This window comes from Coturnix japonica, chromosome 14, assembly GCF_054131305.1.
Source record: "Coturnix japonica strain WE chromosome 14, WE-NBRP24, whole genome shotgun sequence".
NCBI classification, from domain to species: Eukaryota; Metazoa; Chordata; class Aves; order Galliformes; family Phasianidae; genus Coturnix; species Coturnix japonica.
Window position 1 is genome coordinate 17,839,856 of NC_140676.1, and position 18,656 is coordinate 17,858,511.

The 18,656-nt window shown below is 53.5% G+C and overlaps 3 protein-coding genes across 26 annotated transcripts in view; 2 read left to right on the forward strand and 1 right to left on the reverse strand.

Annotated features, from left to right (window-relative positions):
• MYO9A (myosin IXA) overlaps positions 1-9,152 on the forward strand; it is a 156,537-nt gene extending 147,385 nt beyond the window's left edge. For 14 of the 16 annotated variants that reach the window (XM_015872534.3, XM_085515949.1, XM_085515947.1 and 11 more), the window contains 9 exons: positions 202-394; positions 581-709; positions 1,271-1,376; positions 1,483-1,614; positions 2,716-2,839; positions 3,818-3,871; positions 5,760-5,962; positions 6,159-6,301; positions 6,689-9,152. In XM_015872534.3, coding sequence (XP_015728020.1) covers positions 202-394; positions 581-709; positions 1,271-1,376; positions 1,483-1,614; positions 2,716-2,839; positions 3,818-3,871; positions 5,760-5,962; positions 6,159-6,301; positions 6,689-7,140 — 1,536 coding nt within the window. In that variant the 3' untranslated portion in view covers positions 7,141-9,152. The remainder of the gene's footprint in view (positions 1-201; positions 395-580; positions 710-1,270; positions 1,377-1,482; positions 1,615-2,715; positions 2,840-3,817; positions 3,872-5,759; positions 5,963-6,158; positions 6,302-6,688) is intronic. The other 2 variants (XM_085515950.1, XM_015872536.3) reach the window with 1 other exon arrangement.
• A 468-nt stretch (positions 9,153-9,620) lies between these two features.
• NR2E3 (nuclear receptor subfamily 2 group E member 3) lies at positions 9,621-13,162 on the reverse strand. 2 transcript variants are annotated; one of them, XM_015872545.3, is made up of 8 exons: positions 12,971-13,162; positions 11,653-11,803; positions 11,121-11,224; positions 10,790-11,044; positions 10,540-10,721; positions 10,138-10,369; positions 9,964-10,069; positions 9,621-9,895 (listed from the first exon to the last, which is right to left on the reverse strand). In XM_015872545.3, exons 1-8 carry the CDS (start codon positions 13,026-13,028, stop codon positions 9,763-9,765), a joined length of 1,221 nt encoding a protein of 406 aa, XP_015728031.1. In that variant the 5' UTR covers positions 13,029-13,162; the 3' UTR covers positions 9,621-9,762. The 2 variants fall into 2 exon arrangements, with proteins under 2 accessions (XP_015728031.1, XP_085372145.1); XM_085516019.1 differs by lacking the exons at positions 11,121-11,224; positions 12,971-13,162 and having other exon boundaries at positions 11,653-11,786.
• A 2,482-nt stretch (positions 13,163-15,644) lies between these two features.
• LOC107318667 (uncharacterized) lies at positions 15,645-18,136 on the forward strand. 8 transcript variants are annotated; one of them, XM_015872777.3, is made up of 7 exons: positions 15,662-15,925; positions 16,082-16,186; positions 16,305-16,418; positions 16,532-16,549; positions 16,762-16,963; positions 17,402-17,634; positions 17,716-18,136. In XM_015872777.3, exons 1-7 carry the CDS (start codon positions 15,776-15,778, stop codon positions 17,734-17,736), a joined length of 843 nt encoding a protein of 280 aa, XP_015728263.1. In that variant the 5' UTR covers positions 15,662-15,775; the 3' UTR covers positions 17,737-18,136. The 8 variants fall into 8 exon arrangements, 6 of the variants coding, with proteins under 6 accessions (XP_015728263.1, XP_015728264.1, XP_015728265.1 ...); XM_015872778.3 differs by having other exon boundaries at positions 15,667-15,925; positions 16,305-16,388; XM_015872779.3 differs by having other exon boundaries at positions 15,667-15,925; positions 16,082-16,099.
• The last annotated feature ends 520 nt before the right edge of the window (positions 18,137-18,656 follow it).

Genomic DNA, 18,656 nt, shown 5'->3' on the forward strand with positions numbered 1-18,656 from the left:
TCATCTCCGAGTAGTTAAATCATTCTTGCAGATGGGGCAGGAGATAGAGGAGGACCATGCCCAGCTTTATTTGGCCAGGAGTGTCATAACCATGGTTGTTAAACAAAGAAAACCCAAATGGTTATGACTTCAGGTCAGGTTATGGCACATTGCTTTCTGCAATTAGTTTCAGCCCTTTTCCATTTTTCTCTTCCCCATCAGTATGATCCTGAGCTCTCATCCCGGCAGTTTGGAGTGGAGCTCGCCCGGCTGACCAGCGAGGAGCGAGCTGTGCCACTGGTGGTGGAGAAGCTGATCAACTACATAGAAATGCATGGGCTGTACACGGAGGGCATCTACAGAAAATCAGGGTCTACCAACAAGATCAAGGAGCTGCGGCAAGGGCTCGATACAGGTAAAAGGGAAAACAAAGCACAGGAAGAAAAATCTCTGCAACAGCAAGGATTGGTGTAAGCAGACACTGCTTCCACATTTCCAACTAAATGCTCAATACAAAATCCATTTTCACATACAGCTTAATATTGATCATTATCTCTTCTTTTTGTACCTTCTCAATGCACTGCTGGACCTCACTGAGCAGACATAGATAATGTGAATTTAGATGACTACAACATCCACGTCATTGCCAGCGTCTTCAAGCAGTGGCTCCGAGATTTACCCAACCCTCTCATGACTTTCGAGCTATACGAGGAGTTTCTGCGGGCAATGGGTAAGGGACATCCTTTCCCACTGCTACAGGGTGGGTTGAGACTGGATATAAGGATGGAAGTTTATACTTTGAGGATGGTGAGGCCAAGGAGCAGCTGCCTGGAGAAGCTGTGGATGCCCCATCATTGGAAGTGTTCAGAGCCAGGCTGGATGGGACTCTGTGCAGCTTAGTGTAGTGAAAGGTGTCCGTGTCCATGGCAGGGCAGTTGAAATTGAATATTCTTTAAGATCTTTTCCAACCCAAACTATTCTGTGATTGCAGTTCCTAGGCTGAGGGAAATAACAGCCACTTCAAGTACGTAATTCTTTCTTGGGGCCCAAATCATCTTATTTTACCCAGTCTTACTTGCCCAGAGTCTGACGTTCTGCTGTAAGATTGCTCACACACAGCCACAGGCAGGTCAGCATTGTGCTTGGTAGCGTGACATTTCATCATGTTCGGCAGATTTAAACCCAGCTACCTTTTAAGTAGTGGAAATAGGCATGAAAATGCATCATTTTAAACAGGAAACGGAGACAGAGTCCAACAGTGCCCCTAACAAGGCTGGTGTGTTCTCTGCAGGCCTGCAGGAGAGGAGGGAGACGGTGCGAGGAGTTTACTCGGTCATTGACCAGCTCTCACGCACCCATCTCAGCACCTTGGAGCGCCTCATCTTCCACCTGGTTAGGTACACGGGGCCGGGCAGGGTGGCTGTGGCTCATCATCAGCAGTGGGAGAGGTGAAGGAGCTGCCTTCACCCCTGGCTTCTGTAGTAACCTTTTTTTTTCCTTCAGGATTGCTCTCCAAGAAGAGACCAACCGAATGTCAGCTAACGCCTTGGCCATCGTCTTTGCTCCCTGTATTCTCCGCTGCCCCGACACGACGGACCCACTGCAGAGCGTTCAGGACATCAGTAAAACAACCACGTAAGAAAAGCGTTAACATGGAAATGATAAAAAAAACCTCTGCAGCTGTGCTTATTAACTGCATCTTAATGAAATATTCTGTGTTCTCTCAGTAGCCAGTGGGGTTAAGATTATTAAGAAAGGGAGGATCTGCAGAGGCAGACTGGGGTTTTAAAGCAAGTTCTCTGCAACCTTAATGACCAGCAGATCATAGTGGAAACAAGTGGAGCTTGTGCTGATGTGGTTAATCCCATTCACAACAGCCAGATCTTTATTCTGTTGCTGGAGACCCACCTGCTGGGACCCGTGCTAGCACTGCCTATTTGTGTGTGACAGTCAGGTGGAACATTTCTGTGCATGCTACAGTTTGGGTTAATCTTGACCATAACATCATAGAATCATTGAAGTTGGAAAAGAACTCTTTAGATCATCTAGTCCACCTGTTAACCCGTCCCCACCATGCCCACTAACCATGTCTCTCAGATCTACCCTTTTCCTTAACACCTCCAGGGATGCTGACTTCGCCACTTCCATGGGCAGCCTCTTCCAACACATTACCACTGCTTCTGAGAATAAATTTTTCCTAATTATTCCACGCTGCTGGCTCATACTCAGCTGACTATCAGCTCATACCCCTTTTCCTCTCACAGCTTGCCAGCCACTCCACCCCAAACCTGTAGCAATGCCTGGGGTTGTTATGGCCAAACACAGGATCCGGCCTTTGGTCGTGTTGAAGCTCATCCCATTGGCCTCAGCCCACTGATGCAGCCTGTCCTGATCCCTCTGTAGGGCCTTCCTGCCCCCAGGCAAACCTACACTTCCTCCCATCTTGGTGTCATTGGTGAATTTATTGAGGGTACATTCAGTCCTCTCAGCCAGATTACTGATAAAGATATCAAACAGGACCAGCTACAGTACTGACCCATGGAAATTTGTTTCCATGGAAACAAACAGGAGACATTGCTTTTGGAGCTGTGCATTCTGTCGCTGTTCTCAGGGAATTTCCTTGGTCTTTTTCTTTGCATCCTTGCATGCTGAAGCTCTCAAGCAGAGCAGATCTTTGCACCAGGCAGAGACAGCTCGAGTAAAAACTTTCTGTTTTGTCTTTTCCTTGCCTCCCAGCTGTGTAGAACTCATTGTCATCGAGCAGATGAACAAATACAAGGCTCGCCTCAAGGACATCAACAGCCTGGAGTTTGCTGAGAACAAAGCCAAGAGCCGCCTCTCCTTGATCCGCAGGTCAATGGTGAGATGCTGCACCAGCCCCTGCTGCTCACAGACTCGTGACCCCTTTCCTTCTACAAGGGAATTTGCACCAAAGTGGATATCAGGTGTTCCCATGGTGCATCCATCATAGCTACAGAGAACGTCTGTCTTGCTGCAGGGAAAGTCAGACCACTTTCTGGCTCTGACACAGTCACCTCTCTTTTCTTCTTTCTTCTCCTTTCACTTGAAGCAATCCTGCTTTACCTCTCCTTGCTTATTCCAGCCTCCCCAGCCCCTTGCACCTCCCAAACCATCCCACCCCAGGCAGCACATCTCCCAGACCCATGGCAGCTCCCTGTGTTTTCAGGGAATCCAGCAAAGGCGATGGGAAAGAAGCCTGAGAGAGTGCTCTGTGGAAATGTAGTCACTCAAGCTTGGAGGCTCCTGTTTACATTTCAGTCTTTATCTTGCACGTTTGAGCAATTTGGGTTGAATCCAGCCTCTGCTTACCTTGCTGTCATGCCATGCACAAATGCAAGGGAGACCTGGACTGAAGCAGTCCATAACCACTGGCCTTGTCCTCTTTGTGCTGCTGATGAGCTCACTAACGTGACCTGAATCCAAACTGAGCTCCCTGAGGCTCCCCAACCATCTCATTGAGCTTCCATGCTTCAGGGTGAGCAATAGCTTGCTCTGGGTCCTGCTCGCCCCAGCACACCAGCGGGCTGCTGATGCTATGTGTGGCTTTTTGGCTGTGGGATCAGGAGATACCTGATCCAGACCCATGCTGTGGGGCTGAGCTGCCCGCGGTGGCCCTCAGGGCAGGTCTGGCCCAACTCTGGGGTCATTTTGCCAAGCTTGGGGCTCGGCCATGCACTGGCACCGATACTGCAGGGAAACGCCTCGCTCATCTTGGTTTAGAAAAAGACAAAACCAAACAAAAAACAGTTGTTTTGGAGGGACAATGGCATGTGCGCTCTAACCTTCTGCTTTCCTTTTCATGTCCTCTCTAATCCAGAAACCCGTACTAATTGCAGTTAGATTTATGAGCATAACCCGCAGTTCAATCCCGGTATGTATTCACTGCACAGCGCTCTGTGCCAGCCGTGTCCCTCCGTTCTGTGTGACCGCTGCTCATTCCAGCCCTGTGCCACCGGCCATTGTCTGTGACATTGCCTGTCTTGTCCCCCTGCAGGTGGCTCTCTGGGATGCCCAAGAGCAGCAGCAGCCAAATCTGCCGGGCTTGTACCCCTGCATGCAGCTCTGCGAGAAGTTGCTTTCACCATCACTTCTTAATTTTCTTTTTCCATTCTATGCCTTCCTAACTTTTGCTTTCTTTGATATGTTGCTCCCATCCACAATTCCTGCTGGGGATGTATTTAGGCACGGTGAAGCCATTGCTTTGGCTGCGGTGGGTGAATCCATAGTCATCATATGGCATCTACTGAAATGCTCTGGGCAGCCAGGCTGCTGAACCCCTGATGGTCAGGGCAGCCTCAGATGGATGTGGGGATGCAGCAGCCCTGCACCTCACCACTCTGTCATGGCTTGAGCCACCACAGCAGCAGACTCCCCTTTGACCATGAAAGCTCCTTCTTTTAGAGCAAACCCTACTCTTACCATCAAAAAAGTGTTGTTGCCATCCTCGTTCGAGCCAGCGTTGGACATGCAAGCACTATGACCAAACCCACATCCAACCCACCGGGGAATTTTCCACTTGCAGCAGCTGGGAGAAGAGAGGGCTTTGCTGAAAGCCCACGTGGATGTCGTCACTGCAGCATCCGCTCACTGCTGAGTGCCCCATAGGCAGGGAGAGCAGTACACGAGGCACAGTACACAGGGGATCTTTGGGAGCTCAGGGCTTTTTGCTAATAGGATTCAGGTGGCTGTGCCTCAGCTCAGCAGCCCACGTGATGAGGTTGGCATCAGAGGAACGTTGCTGCGGTGCGCGGAAGCTCCTTTGTGAAAGATCTCCCAGGTGCAACAGCAGGAGATGAAACGGTAAAATGGAGCAAATCTCATGTCTTAGTGCTGAGCAGCAGTGTTTGTCGGGGCTGTAGGATTTAACAGACCTTGCAGGGGGAAGCAGTGCTCAGCATTGCCTCCCACTTGAGCCGTGTCCCGTTGATGTCAATGTAGGTTTGCTTTGCCACTCAAGGAAAGATCCCTGCTTGCATTCCTGATAGCGTTTTGCTTTCAAACTGAAAAATTGAGGCTTTTCTCCCATGTTCTGGGCATGTGGGTTGTGAGGAAGACCAAGGGGTACCTCAGCTACAGTGCTGAAATAGCCCTGTGGGAAGGAAAGCAGCCTATGAGCTGATGAATGAGGCAGAGTGCAGCAAGAAGGGAATTCAGTTTCACCAAGAAACATAATTGTTTGAAGGAAGAGGGCAGCCTGTAGGTGGAGCAGAGGCAAGTGCTGGGTTTTTCAGGTTGCATTCGTGTTGCACTCATCTTTCACTCTGACCAGTTCAGGATCCTGACTTCAGGAGATGAGTTGTGTTCAGTTACGGCAACAGTTAGGATGAAATCTTTTTAATGGCCATGGCGTGCCCACAAAGCACACTACTCCTCAGCATCCTCTGTGTCCAAAAACTGGTATTTCTCTTTCACCCTGTGGAGTAGCTTCTCCAAAGGTAAAGCAGAGGCTGTTTGCACTTGCAGTATTTCTTCATCTATAATACTCCCATCTAAGTCCTTTTTCATAATCAGAAGTTTAAATACTACTTAAAATGCAGGACTCTTCTATTTGACCGTTAGTTTATTTGCTGTTCCCCAACTATTTCTCACCTATTTTTTTTTATGCCATGCTTTCTTCCACCTGCTTAGCAGACCTCTCAAACCTGCTGTGTTGCATCATCCCATTGTATCTTGTAGCTCCCTTTGTGCCAGGGAGGAGGAACCCCCCAGAAAGAGGCTGTGCAAAATAATCATTGCTTGACACTGATGTTTATCTTCAGGGCAAAGGCCGCGTGCGGCGCGGCACCTACCCCAGCCCTACATCCCCTGTGGCCATGCGCCTGCCCTCTGTGTCTGACGTCCCCGAGGAGACTGTGAGCAGCGAGGAGGCCATGGAGCTGGACATGACAGAGCAGCAACAAGCAGCCATGCAGCAGGAGGAGAGGGTGCTGACTGAGCAGATCGAAAGCCTGCAGAAGGAGAAGTGAGTCTGCCCTTGAATTGAAGCTTTGCTTGCTTCTGCACCTTCTGTCTAGAGGTTCAACTTGGGGATGGCGTGATGGCAGTTGGTTCTGGGGTTGGCATGTTGCTCATGGGTTGAGCTGGAAGACTCTTTGCATGCCTCTTGCTTTCCTCCCCCCTTTTTTGGTCCTGTTGGGTCACAGGGTTGGGTTTTGTAGGGAGGAGCTGACATTTGAGATGCTGACGCTGGAGCCTCGTGCCTCTGATGATGAAACGCTCGAGTCGGAAGCCTCCATCGGCACTGCTGACAGCTCAGAAAACCTGAACTTTGACTCTGAAAGAGCCATCTCCGATCGGTCAGGTGAGTCAATAGAACCTGTGATCAGAGGAGTTTCAATGCAGTTGTTCCCCAGCAAAGCTCTGCATAGAGCAGTGTAGTTGAATTAATGAGATTGGTGTTACTTAATGATTAAAACACCCAGGGTCTGTAAATCATTCTGCCCATTGAGTGGATGGGGAGATTAATGCTTCTTTAGGTGTCTTGTCCCAGGTGCTCGGGTTGTTGTTCCTACTGCCTGGACACCAGGATGTCTTTGTGCACGATGTGATGTGGTGGAGGTGGGAACATCTCATCTGGGTTGGGTTGGGTTCTCTCTCTGCTTTGAGTTCCATACGTCCCTGCTGAGCTGGGGAGCCCAGTTACCTCTGAGGACCAACTGCTAACCCTGCTGCACTCCCTGTCCCACAGAGCGAAGTGTAGCACTTAGCTCCCTGCGCCCCATCAAGGCGGAGGGGCCAGGCCGGCTGCGGCGGCACCCCAAGACGCGGACAGATGTTGCGGACACTCCGAACCCATCCCTCGTCTCCTCCTCCTCTTCCTCCTCCTCTTCCCAGTCGTCCACCTCCTGCCTGCCCCACCTGCCTCGCAAGCGCTTCCAGATGTACTCCAAGTCGCCCTTCTACCGAGCGGGGGCTCTGGGCGAGCCCCCTGAGCCCCACTGCAACGAGCGGCCCCAGTTCACCACACGTGGGACCTTCAATCCCGAGAAGGGCAAGCAGAAACTCAAGAGCGTGAAGAACTCCCCCCCGAAAACCAAAGAGCCGCCAGAAGGGGGACCGGGCCGCAAAAGGAACCCTGACGCTGACCACAGCACTGGCCAGCAGCTTGTCCTGCTGGGGAGCAACGAGTTCATGGTGTGAGACGCCAGGGTGACAACGTCCCCATTGCCATCATCATCACTGTCATCACCCAACTGCTTGGGCTCCGAGACCAGCGCTCCATGTGGAAGCTGCTGGGGATGGTTTCAGCGGTGGCCTCAATGGTGAGGGGCTGGGGCAGCCAGCACAGGGACAGAGGGACGGACAGAGGGATGACAGGGAAGGAGCCGCCATCCACTGAGGAAGCAGTGGGAAGCAGAACGCTGAAACGCACGGTGGTGTGCATGAGCTGCAGGGCGCATGGAGCGGTGAGGAGATCTGCCAAAAGGTCTCAGCTCCGGTTGTTCTTCCTTATTCCCAGTGTGCCCCAACCTCCCTCCTCTCGTGGTTGTTTTTATTTTGTTTTTTGGTTTTTATTTTCAGACCATCAGTATTAAAATAATAATAATCAAGGACTTACTTGAAGCTCTGTTTATATTCTGGTTTACTGGAGTTTATTGTAAATACTTTTTTTATTGGTTGTGTTTTACTGTTTGTTTGTTTTTCTTTAATATTTTGCCCCAAAGAGGACTTTGTGCCAGGTCGAGGGGTCAGTGGGCAGCAAAGGACCTGGCCATCGCCACATCTTTCACCACTGCTCCATCAGGCTGTATATTAGCAGGGCTCAGAAGCACTGCCTGCAGTAGCACTAATGAGCAGCGCTCACTAATGAAAGGGACTGGTGGCTCCTGCTGCAGCCCAGGGCCTGCCTGTCTGTAGGATGGGAGAGGTTGGGGGCCTGGGAATGCCAATGGGGTCCATAGGTGCTGGGTCTGCCCCTTTCTGCTTGGCGTTCTGGACAGGCTGGGCTCTGCGCCTTTCCCTGGACGCCTCCAAAAGGATGGAAAACACCAATAACTTGAGTCTTCCTGCATGTTTTCTGTTGGTTTTACTGGGGCTGGGGGTGCCCTCGGCATCCACGTTGGATCCAGCGATACAGCCGCCCATTCCCAGCCCCAGTGCTACCGATTTCAAGGGGTGTTTTATTTATTTGCCTTTTTATTATTTTGATTTTTGTTGGTGGCGGTGGGTTTTGTTTTCTCTTTGGATTTAAGCCACGTAGCGATGTTGGGAGCGCATAATCCCCATGCAGCCCCCACCCCCATATTGGGATGAGCCACATCTCCTCCTCACTCAATGGAAGGGCCTTGTTATGTAAAGAAATCCCACTATCCTTCAAAGCTGAATTTTTAGGGTGAGGTCTCCTCCAATAGAGCGCTGTCCCATCCCACACTGAGCTCACCGCGAGAGCAGCAGGGACGGCATGTCCAGCTGACACACCACCTCCCTCTATGTATGTAATAATATATATATATATAAAATATATATATTATTTTGCATATATCCTCCTCACTGGCAGGTTCTAAACTAGCAATGAGAGATGAGCAGCCCCCAGCGATTGGGGTGGTTTTAGCAGGTCCCCACCCAGCACAGAGCCAGCACCCTGCCGCCCCCCATGCCCCTAAGCAGCTGTTTTGGGGCACAGTGTTGGTTTTGGATGACGATCCGCTCCTCGTACCAAGTGAATGTACTTACTACTGGAAAGGACGTGGGCCGCGTGTTGTTAATTATTATTTTTAATGGAAATTTTTTAAAGTAATTTATAAGTATGCCAAGTGTAAGTTAAAAAGGAAAAAAAAAAAAAAAATGAAACCCCAGCAAACCCCCAGAAGTCTGTATGTAAGAGGATATATTATCCTGCGTCACGCTCGATAAATTTTACCTGTTAAAAAAAAAAAAAAAAAAAAAATTAAAAAAAAATTAAAAATAAAAGTGTAATTCTATAATGGAGAATGATTTTTCTCTGCCCAGCGCCGGGGGCAGCCAGCAAGCTGTCATGTCGTGTCCGCGCGTCCTCATTGAATTTGTTACTTCATGTTGTTCCCTTTCCTCCTGCAACGAGGCCGTTGTTCTGTATAAAGTGCAATTCTGTGTAATATTTCTTCAGCGTGTTCCGTGTGGCTGTACAAAGCGGCCGAGCGAAGCCCTAGCTTATTAAAGAGCTGTAACGAGGAGCACTGGGTGATGTCTTTGGGGGCACGCTGGGGGTGGCACCTTGGGGATGCGCCACCAGGGGGGATATCACCTCTGGGTTTTGGGTCTGCAGGTGGGTGTTCCTTCTTGGCCTTCCTTTTGGAACTAGAGATCTGTTTTTCAGCTAGCTGCCCTGGCCCTGTGTCCCCAGTGTATCCCCAGTGTCCCCAGTGCCAGACCTTGAGAGAAGGGCATGAGGAGGTTGTCTGCAAAAGCCCTCTTTATTCAGAATACAAAACAGGGGGTTGGCTGCAAGCCCCCTGGGATGGGAGGACACAGCTCTGTCCCCATGTGTCCCCCACCAGTGCCACCCCCAGGCTGGTGTCATGTCCCTGGGTTGCAGCGCTGCTGGCACCATGTCCAGGGGGTTCAGGGTTGGGTAGGGGACAACAGCACCCATCGAGGTGCTCACCCCATGAGGTTCTCCTGGTGCCACCCTGATGTCCCCCTGCCACCCACCCTCCTGCAGCACTTGGGAGCACCCCAAGGACCCCACGGAGAGGTGGGGATGACAGTGCCAGCACAGGGGAGCAAACAACCCAGGGTATCCCAAAAGCCACTGAGCAGCGTCCAGGGGACAGCAGGGAGGGGTCAGTTCTTGAACATGTCGCAGAGCAGCTTCTCCATGGGGGTGTTGCCGATGGTACGGCGGAAGAAGAGCAGCTCCACACGCTCGGAGGAGAGGAAGCGCAGTGCTGGCAGGAGCAGCAGCAGCTTCCCAAACCTGTGGGAATGGAGCAGTGTCACCAACCCTGCCGTCATCGGCACCTCCAGGGCTGGGGCTGGCTGTACCTGACGGGCTGCCCAGGGTAGTGGGAGCGGTTGTGCTGGCCCAGCATCACCTGCGACTGGTCCTGCAGGTTCTCCACCTGTTCAGGGTCCTTCAGGCCACGGGTCTCTGCCAGAACAGCGGGTGTTGGGGTGACACAGGGACAGGCAGCGGAGGACCTGGGTGTGCGCTCTCACCTGGCTTGAAGAGCACCACAGCCTTCATGCAGGCAAATTCAGTGGGATCGACAGCCAGCGCCTTGAAGCGCCCCAGGGTCTCCTGCAGCGCCCGCACGTCCACGGCGGCTGGCAACAGCTTGCCAGGGGATGGCTCGGGGACAGCCAGCAGCGGGCAGCTCTCCAGGGGCATGGACCACTGGATGGCACAGAGCAGGAACAGCTCGCTCCACGCCTCCTCCAGCAGGATCACCTGGGGGCAGCCAGAACCCATCAGCCCACCTGGGTTGGCAGAGGAACATCTCCCACGGCTCACCCCGTGGCCAGAAAGTGGCATCTTGGGGAACACCTCAAGAGTCACCCTGTGGTCATGGAGAGGCTCCAACTGTCCCCATCCCAACCTGGAGCTTTTGGGGTCCCTACCTGGTCCCGGAAGGGCAGATTGGAGAAGACAGGCAGATTCTTTGCCCACTTGACAGCCATGAAGAGAAGGCGTGCCGAGGTCTCGTAGACATTTTCAGGACCAGCTGCTGGGTATGGGGCCACCTGGTACTCACCACCTGCCCGCTCGGGCTCACCACCCGTCACATCCACTGTCTCATCAACTGCAGGGATGGGTACACAACATTACTCCACTGTCCCCCATCCCTCCCTGCCACCGGCAGTCACCCACCATCTTCAGGCTCCAGCTTGGCGCAGGTCTCAGCTGTCATCAGGCTGGCCATGAAGCGGTGGTTGGTGGGTGGTGTGGGTGTGCGGGGGACAGCGGCGGTGGCAGCAGTAGCCCCAGGGCCACGGGGGGCCGGGCAGGGAACTGGTGGGACATCACGCGTGGCAGCCACGTGCTCTGGGGGCAGCTCGGCATCCAGCTCAATGCTGTCTAGCCGGACCTGGGCTGTGCTTCGGGGCTGGCGCTCATTCTGCACAGCTGCAGGGACAAGGTGACATCAACAGCATCCAAGACACTCTGCCACCTCCCTCCCCAGCACATCCCCCCTGCTCACCATCCTTGTTCATGCCGGCTTGCAGGCACTTCTTGAGCCGGCATGCCTGGCACTGGTTGCGGTGTGCCTTGTCCACTGGGCACAGCCCTGTCCCTGCTTGGCACCTGCGGGGAGAGGTGGCACCTGGCTGCACTCACAGGGATGGCCCTGTTCCCCTGGGGTGTCCCACAGCCTATGGATGCCCTGTGCCAGGGAGGCTTTGTCCCTGCTGGGTGGCCTTCACCCAGCAGGTGCCCTGTCCCAGTGAATATCCTGTCCCTATGGGTGTCTTCTTCCCATGGGTCCGTTCTCACCATGAGTGTCCTGCTCCAACAAATGCCTTGACTGCCCCAGTGATGTTCTGTCCCCTGCAAAAGCATATCCCCTCTGGGTGCCCCTATCCCCTTTAGGTGCCTTGTCCCATATAGGTGCTGTGTCCCAGTGAATACCCTCCCTTAATGGTTGTCCGGCCCCAGTGAATGCCATGTCCCCCCTTGTACCCACAACCTTTGTCCCTCCCGGTCTCCACCCCCTGGGTCCCCTCCATCCCCACCTGTAGATGAGCTTCCTGCGGACACTGCGCTTGAAGAAGCCGCTGCAGCCATTGCAGGCATAGATGCCGTAGTGCTTCCCACTGCTGGTGTCTCCACACACCTTGCACAACAGCACAGGGCTCAGTGCCTTGCCAGGGGCCGGGCTCAGTCCTGCAGGAGTGGAACCACCACACACAGGGTGAGCGGGGACTCGTAGTGTCCCCCATCCCCTTCCATCAGTCCTCTCATTCAGACAGTGGGGCTCTGCCACCTCCATTGGTCCAGCCCAGGGGACCTCAGATATTCCAGGGGACATGGATAAAGAATCCAAAAAGTGCACACAGGGCTCAGCATCAGCCCACACCCCAGGGATGCCATGGAATGAGCTCTCATGGGACTTTTAAATGGGATTAAATGGGAGCTGGGGACACTGGGTCTCCCAATGAGGGGACAGCATGCATCCTGACAAAGAGCCTTGTGGGGACCACAGGTGTCCTGGAGAAGGGCCATGGCTGAGGACACATTAAGCCAGATAGGGGCTGTGATTGTCACCATGGCCCCACAGAAGAGTCTCAGTAGGGGACCACAGGGTCCCTGGATGAAGAGCAGAGACCATAGACATCCAGAAGAGAGTCTGCAGGCATCGTGAAGAAGGAGCATAGCTGAAGATCCCAAGCAGCCAGGAGAAAGATGCTGATGAGCATCTTCAAGAAGGTCCACAATGAGGACCATGGGCTCAGTGGAGAGGGGTCATAGCCGGGGAACCTGTGTGTCTTGGATGAGGACAACCACAGGGAACCCTAAGCATCCTGCAGAAGGAAGGTAGTGGTGGACACTAAGCATCCTGGAGAAGGTGTACCATTGCAACCCCAAATATCCTGAGGAAGAAGGTAACAATGGAGAAGCCAAACATCCTGGAGAAGAACCATAATGAGAATCCCCAAGGATCTCAGAGAAGGTTCATGACTAAAAGAATCCTAGAGAAGGACTATAGTAGGGACCCCAGATATCCTGGAGAAGGGCCATGATGGGGACTCCAAATATTCTAGAGTAGAACCATGATGGGGGAACCCAAACATACTAGGATAGAACTGTGATAGGGATCCAAATATCCTGGAGACAGCTCAGGATGGGGGACCCTGAGGATTCCTGAGAAAGACCACGATGGAGGACCCTGAGCATCCTAGAGAAGGACCACAACGGAGGACCCCTAGCATCCCAATGAAGGACCATGTTTGGACCCCAGGGATTCCTGAAGAAGGACAACCGATGGAGACCCGAGCATCCCGCAAAAGGACCCGTTGGGGACAGTCCTGTGCAGCAGGACTTGGCTCTTACCCGAGGGGCTGTCCTCCAGCCCGGCGCTCACCACCGACCCCGCCGGCGATGCAGCCATGCTGGGCTGTCCCTGTCCCCGCTCTGCAGGATGGGGCTGTGGCTGTGCTCTCTTCAAGGCAGATTAGCGCGGGCGCTGTGTAAGCAGCCGCCTGTTTGTCACCGTCTTAATCTTTAGTGTCTGTGTGGGGGGGGATCAATCAGCCATGCGATGAAGAATTAAAAAGGTGCTGAGCCCCGGCACCGCTGCCTCCCTGTAACCCTAAACCCCATGACACCAAAGCCTCCAAAGCCACCTGTGGTGGGGACACAGGGGTCATGGCGATGCTGGCCCTGGGAAGTGGAGGGCTGAGATTGTGGAGGAGTGCTGGGGTGCAGGGGTGACCCCTATGTCCCCCCGTGCTGCGCCCACCAGGCCCTGTAAGCACATAAGCCCCTTGTTAAGGAGTTTAGAGAGGAATAACGAAAAGTGGTAATTACGGAGAGGGGGACGACACACCGCCCCCCTTCCCTGTCCCCAGGCAATTAATTACAAGCCCCAGTCGAGGGGGATGATTGATGGGGGCCCCCCAAAGAGGATTAATGCTGGGACAGGGGTATCTTGCATCCCCCCCCTGGGGCCAGCAGCCTTGGTGTCCCTTTGGGGACTTTGGGCCATGGCTGCTGACGCAGCAGCGTGGGGCCAGGTGGCCCTGGAGTTACGCAACGAAGGCTAAACCCTCGCTGTGACAGGGCAGCACAATTTGAGATTTGAGGGCTTTAGGCGCTAAACCCCCACCGCAGCCATCCGGGGTGGGCTGTGGGGCCGGTGGAGACAGGTACGGGGATGGAGGTGGAGTCTTGAGGCTGAGGTTGTGTTAGATCTATCACAAGGGTCCTGCTGGGGAGCAGAGGTGGTGACACGAGGGGATATAGAGGATGAGGCTCCATCTATCTCCATATTCACCTGCAGCATCACTCAATCACCTTTACATGCAGCATCACCCCACCCCAACTGCAGCATTCCCCTCCCACCGCCACCATCACCCAATCCCAAATGCAGCGTCCTTCCACCCCATCAGCAGCATCCTCCATCCCAACACTCATTCCCCCATCCCAGTGCCATGGCTCCATCTTGTCCCTACCATAAGCAACACCACAACAGTGGTGCTGCACTGATGCAGTGGGAACCGGGCACTCTGCATACCCATGGGTCTCCTTGGCCACCACCCATGGCACAGACATTGGGTACTCCATGGTGCTGGGAAGCAGTGGCTTTCGGCCCACAGGGAAGGTGATGAGCGCTGACTCGGCTAATTTGCCACCCAGCCTTGCTCCCCTCCACACCGCCGGTAAAAAGCCAGCTCTGGAGCTGGGATTTGGGAAGGGGATTAGCCCCAGCAGCCATCTGCTGCCAGCCAATAATCATCATGCCGAGGAAATCCAATAATTACAAAAATATTGTTCCCACCCCATTTTGCTCTTGCACCTGGCCACGTGGCCCCAGTGGCACATCCAGAGGTGTCCCCAACACTGTGTCTCCGCCAGAAGACCAAAGGGGCACCCCAGCACATTGGGGACCAAACAGTGCCCAAGACCACCGCTGAAGGGCTCAGTGGTGAGGTCCCCATATGAAGGAGCAAATGTTAAAGCCCGTGACCCAGCTCTGTGACAGATGCCTTGGGATTACCCAGCCTAAAACCTTGGGATCGGCTACCTCCCTCCTCCCCAGCATTTAATTACTAATTTACTAATTACCCCAAGATGCTGCTGGCGGTCTTGAGACCAATATCTGGGCTCTGGCTGCACTAATCCCACCAGCCATGGGGAGCACATGGATGTACTGCAGTCAGGGGACAGTGTGGCTGGGGACAAGAAGGTGGAAGGGAGCAGGAGGGGGCCAGATGGGGAGGGTAGGGTCTGGGAACTGGTTGGGGCAACTAGGAGGTGACAAAAAGGATAAGCAGAGGGCAATGGGGACCAGGGGAAGACACTGAGGACCAGGAGGAGATGGCTGAGATCAAGAGGGGACAAGCATCAGGAGGGAATGATGGGGACCAGAAAGGTTTGATGGGGACTGGGATGGGACCATAGGGTAGGGAGGTGATCTGATGATGATCAGGAAAAGATGACAGAGCCTAAAAGAGATTGTCAGGGACGAGGCAGGGACCAGGAGGATGCAATGGGAACTAAGATTGGGAGGGAGCAGCAAGGTGCAATAGAAGTTGATAGGGATGATGAGAGGATGGTGGGGACCGCAATGGGATGATGGGGACCAGGAGCTGGTGAAGGCAATCAGGAGTGGACAAAAGCAATGGGGAGATACAAAGCTCTGGAGGGAAACAAGCAACATGGGACTCCAGGAAGCTCCTGCTGGCACCACTGGTAACTGTAATGGGTTAACACTACCACTGGCGCTCTGCCATGTCAGGGCCAGGCTCTGGTTTCACTCATCATCAGCTCTCCTTTACCAGCTCCTTTTCCCTTTGTGTGCCTGCTGTGACAAATGATGCCAAGTGGCTGTGGGCAGTGGGTGGTGACAGCTCCCAGGTCACCTGTGCCATGCCCTGCTGATCCTAGATGAAACTTTAATGGGGCTCCGGGGCTGACCTGGACATGAAACCCATCCCCAAAGGCAAGCATCTCCCTGGGGACACCCCAGCGGCCATTCCATAGGCACAGCCCTGTGATAGTGAAGGTGGCACCATGCTGGTGGTCACAGGCTCAGGTCCATTGTAGAGGGCACTTTGTGACAACTTTTTGGTCACCCAAGGGGTTTGTGAAGGAAATGTCCCAGCAGGTGGACACTGTCCCCCCTGGGAGGGCCCCATGTCACCAGGACAGGGCGGGCTCAGTGGCACCGGTGGGGCCGGTCGGGACAGTCTGGGCACATTCCTCGGTGCAGGCACTGCCAGCAACTTGGGGTCCTGCAGCCTGGGGACTGCAGAACAACAAGGGGATTTCGAAGGCGCCTCTGAGGTGAGGGTGGAGAGGAGGGCTCAGGCATGTCCTCAGGGATAGTGTGGGGACTGAGGCCATAGTTCGGTGTTTGGTGATGCTACCAAAGTCTTGGGGACATCGAGATCCCCAAACCAGGGTGGCACAGCTCTGTGGATGCCATGTCTTTCCTTCCAGATGGACCTCCCGGAGCAGGTAGCCAGGAGACACCACAAAGGCCACTGTACTTCATTCCTCTTCTCCCACCCTGGGGTCATGGCACCTGTGTTGTTTGTGCTACGTGTGAGGGAAAGGGGTGTGGGTGAATGGAGAGGGTGTTGGAGGTGGGGTGGGTGCCACCAGGGTGGGTGACAGCAGGTGTGGGTGCCACCAGGCTGGATCTGGCCTTACTGACCCCCAGGTGAGCTCCTTGCTGCGGACCCTGCAGGACAAGGTCCCGCCATTCCTCCAACCTCAGTACTGGCTGCGCTCCTGGATGTGTCAGGTTTGCATGGAACTGATCAAGGCAGCGCAGGTGATAGCAAGGGACACACCTTGGTGATGCTGCCTCAGAATTATCTGCAGCTGGGCTTGATGTGAGGTGGGTCCCAGTTCCACCGGCATGACTGTGGGTATTTATCCTTCCAGGTGAACAGCTCCAAGAAGGTAAGTGTCAGCATCCACAGCTCTACCCCACACTACCCATCCTACCACCTACAGGGCAAGCCTGCCTTAACTCAGTGCCCACGGGTGCTCTGGATCAAAGCTCTCCCAGATGGCCTCCCAGATCTCTTACCTGGTCTGTGAGACCCAAACCTCTGCGGGACAAACCCGTGGGGCAGCACCTGGCTGGAGGTGACATGTGGCTGTGTCCCCAGGCAGTGGCAGGAGCAGCAAGCACAGCGGCGTTCTTCCTTTGTGAGGGGCTGCTGGGTCAGCACTTTGACATGGTGCCCAATGGGGTGGCTGAGCCCCAGCCTGGGGATCTCTTCCTCTTCCCGCTGGCCTCGGGGGGACCCGGCTGGTGGGGTGCCCACGCTGGTGTCTATTGCGGTGATGGGGAGATCATCCACCTGGAAGGTGAGCAGTGGGAAGAAACTCCACACAGGGGACATGAGGCAAAGCAGCTTATGTTTGGGGACCACAACACTCCTTGGGCACCCTGATCCTATTTGGGGATCCAACACCTCAGGTCACCCCCAAACCTCCTTGATAACCTCAACCCTGCTTGGAGATCTCAACTCTATTTGGGAAACAAATATCCCAGGTTACTCTCAACTCTCCTTGATGACCCCAACTCTTTTTGGGCACCTCAACCCTATTTGGGGACCCAACCCTTCTTGGGAAATTCAACCCTATTTGGGGACCCAGCACTTCTCCCCAACCTTCCCAATGACCCCGACACTCCTTGAGTACTTCAGACCTATTTGGACACTTCTACCCTATTTGGGCACCTAGTTCCCACACCCCAGTTGTGAACCTCAGCCCTCCTTGAAGGCCATCTCCTCCACACCACAGGCACCTCAGGAACATCTCCAACAGGAATTGTGGCCAAGCATGGTAAGAGTCACCTCGTGAGGACACGGGGCCCTGCCAAAGTGCTGCGGATGAAGGGGGGACTGGATGCAGCTGCCCTGCAATGGCGGATCCGAGCAGCCATGGACATGGTGCTGGAGTACGACGCTGTCACCTGTAACTGCATCCACTTTGCCCTTGCCCTTCTGGGGCTGGGCCAGCTTGCTGGGGATATGGTGAGTGTCTTTGCCCTCAGACATGGGGGGACTGTGATACTCACCTTGGATGAGTGTCACCAGAGCTGTTTTCTCTTGTAGATGTTCCCAGCACTGCAGTGAAGGAGGTGGTGATGTGACCTGGGGAGCACGTAGGTCTGGAACACCCTACCAGTGGGATGAAGGATACAAGATAATGGATTTGGGAATAAGAATGTGGGGCTGGCACCACCCAGATGGATGAGGGTCACTGAGGTTTTGAAGTTCCCTCAGGTTAAATTAAGGTGAAACGACACCAAATGATTGGCTGAATGGGGTTTTTTGTTCGTATCATGCTGTTATTTAGCACAAGATTTGGAGTATATATCTATACCTTCCTGGTGATAAGGGTTACATACAGGGTAAATATTTTCTCTAATATCAGAGATGTTTTCATCTCCCACGTATATCCCATACCAGTTTGAAAATCCATGTATACTATATGAAGCATTTAGCAGAACTATTAAAATCAAGCAGAAATTGGGCCTTGTCACTTTCTGTCCTTACCGAACACCACCACAACCAGTGCTCTCTACACAGCCTGAAGAAAGCAGCTGTCATGTGTTAAATAATACCTACAAGACTATGACAGAAAGAATAGTTCTGAATCTGTCCTCGTTCCTGTTAAAGGCATACTCCTTACATTCCAAAGATGTACTCACAGAAACTAATTTCATGAACATATAAGAAAATTGAACGGATCCTGGTACAAAGAACTGAATGGAATGCATCAGCTGCAAATGGCATCAGCTCTGAGCATCAACCACAGGAAACAGATCTGAGCCCTCCCAGCTCCCTCAGCTGCTTCCCATAACACTTGTGCTCCAGACCCTCACTGCTCCATTGCCCTTCTCTGGATGTGCTGCAGGGCCTTGATGTCTTGCTTGCAGTGAGGAGCCCAACACTGGACGCAGCACTGGAGCTATGGCCTCACAATCACCTCCTGACACAAACCAGGTACCATTTGCCTTCTTGGCCACTTGGGCACCCTGTGGCTCATATTC

Bases quoted from the DNA above. Each gene is read 5' to 3' on its own strand.
- NR2E3 (XM_015872545.3), bottom strand. From the start codon at position 13,028: ATGGCTGCATCGCCGGCGGGGTCGGTGGTGAGCGCCGGGCTGGAGGAC. The intron at 11,804-12,970 runs GTAAGAGCCAAG...CCACTCCTGCAG, and splicing joins GCTGGAGGACAGCCCCTCGG to GACTGAGCCCGGCCCCTGGC. The intron at 11,225-11,652 runs GTGGGGATGGAG...CTCTCCCCGCAG, and splicing joins CGCAGGAAGCTCATCTACAG to GTGCCAAGCAGGGACAGGGC.
- LOC107318667 (XM_015872777.3), top strand. From the start codon at position 15,776: ATGTCACCAGGACAGGGCGGGCTCAGTGGCACCGGTGGGGCCGGTCGG. The intron at 16,187-16,304 runs GTGAGGGAAAGG...ACTGACCCCCAG, and splicing joins CTGTGTTGTTTGTGCTACGT to GTGAGCTCCTTGCTGCGGAC. The intron at 17,635-17,715 runs GTGAGTGTCTTT...TTTCTCTTGTAG, and splicing joins GCCAGCTTGCTGGGGATATG to ATGTTCCCAGCACTGCAGTG.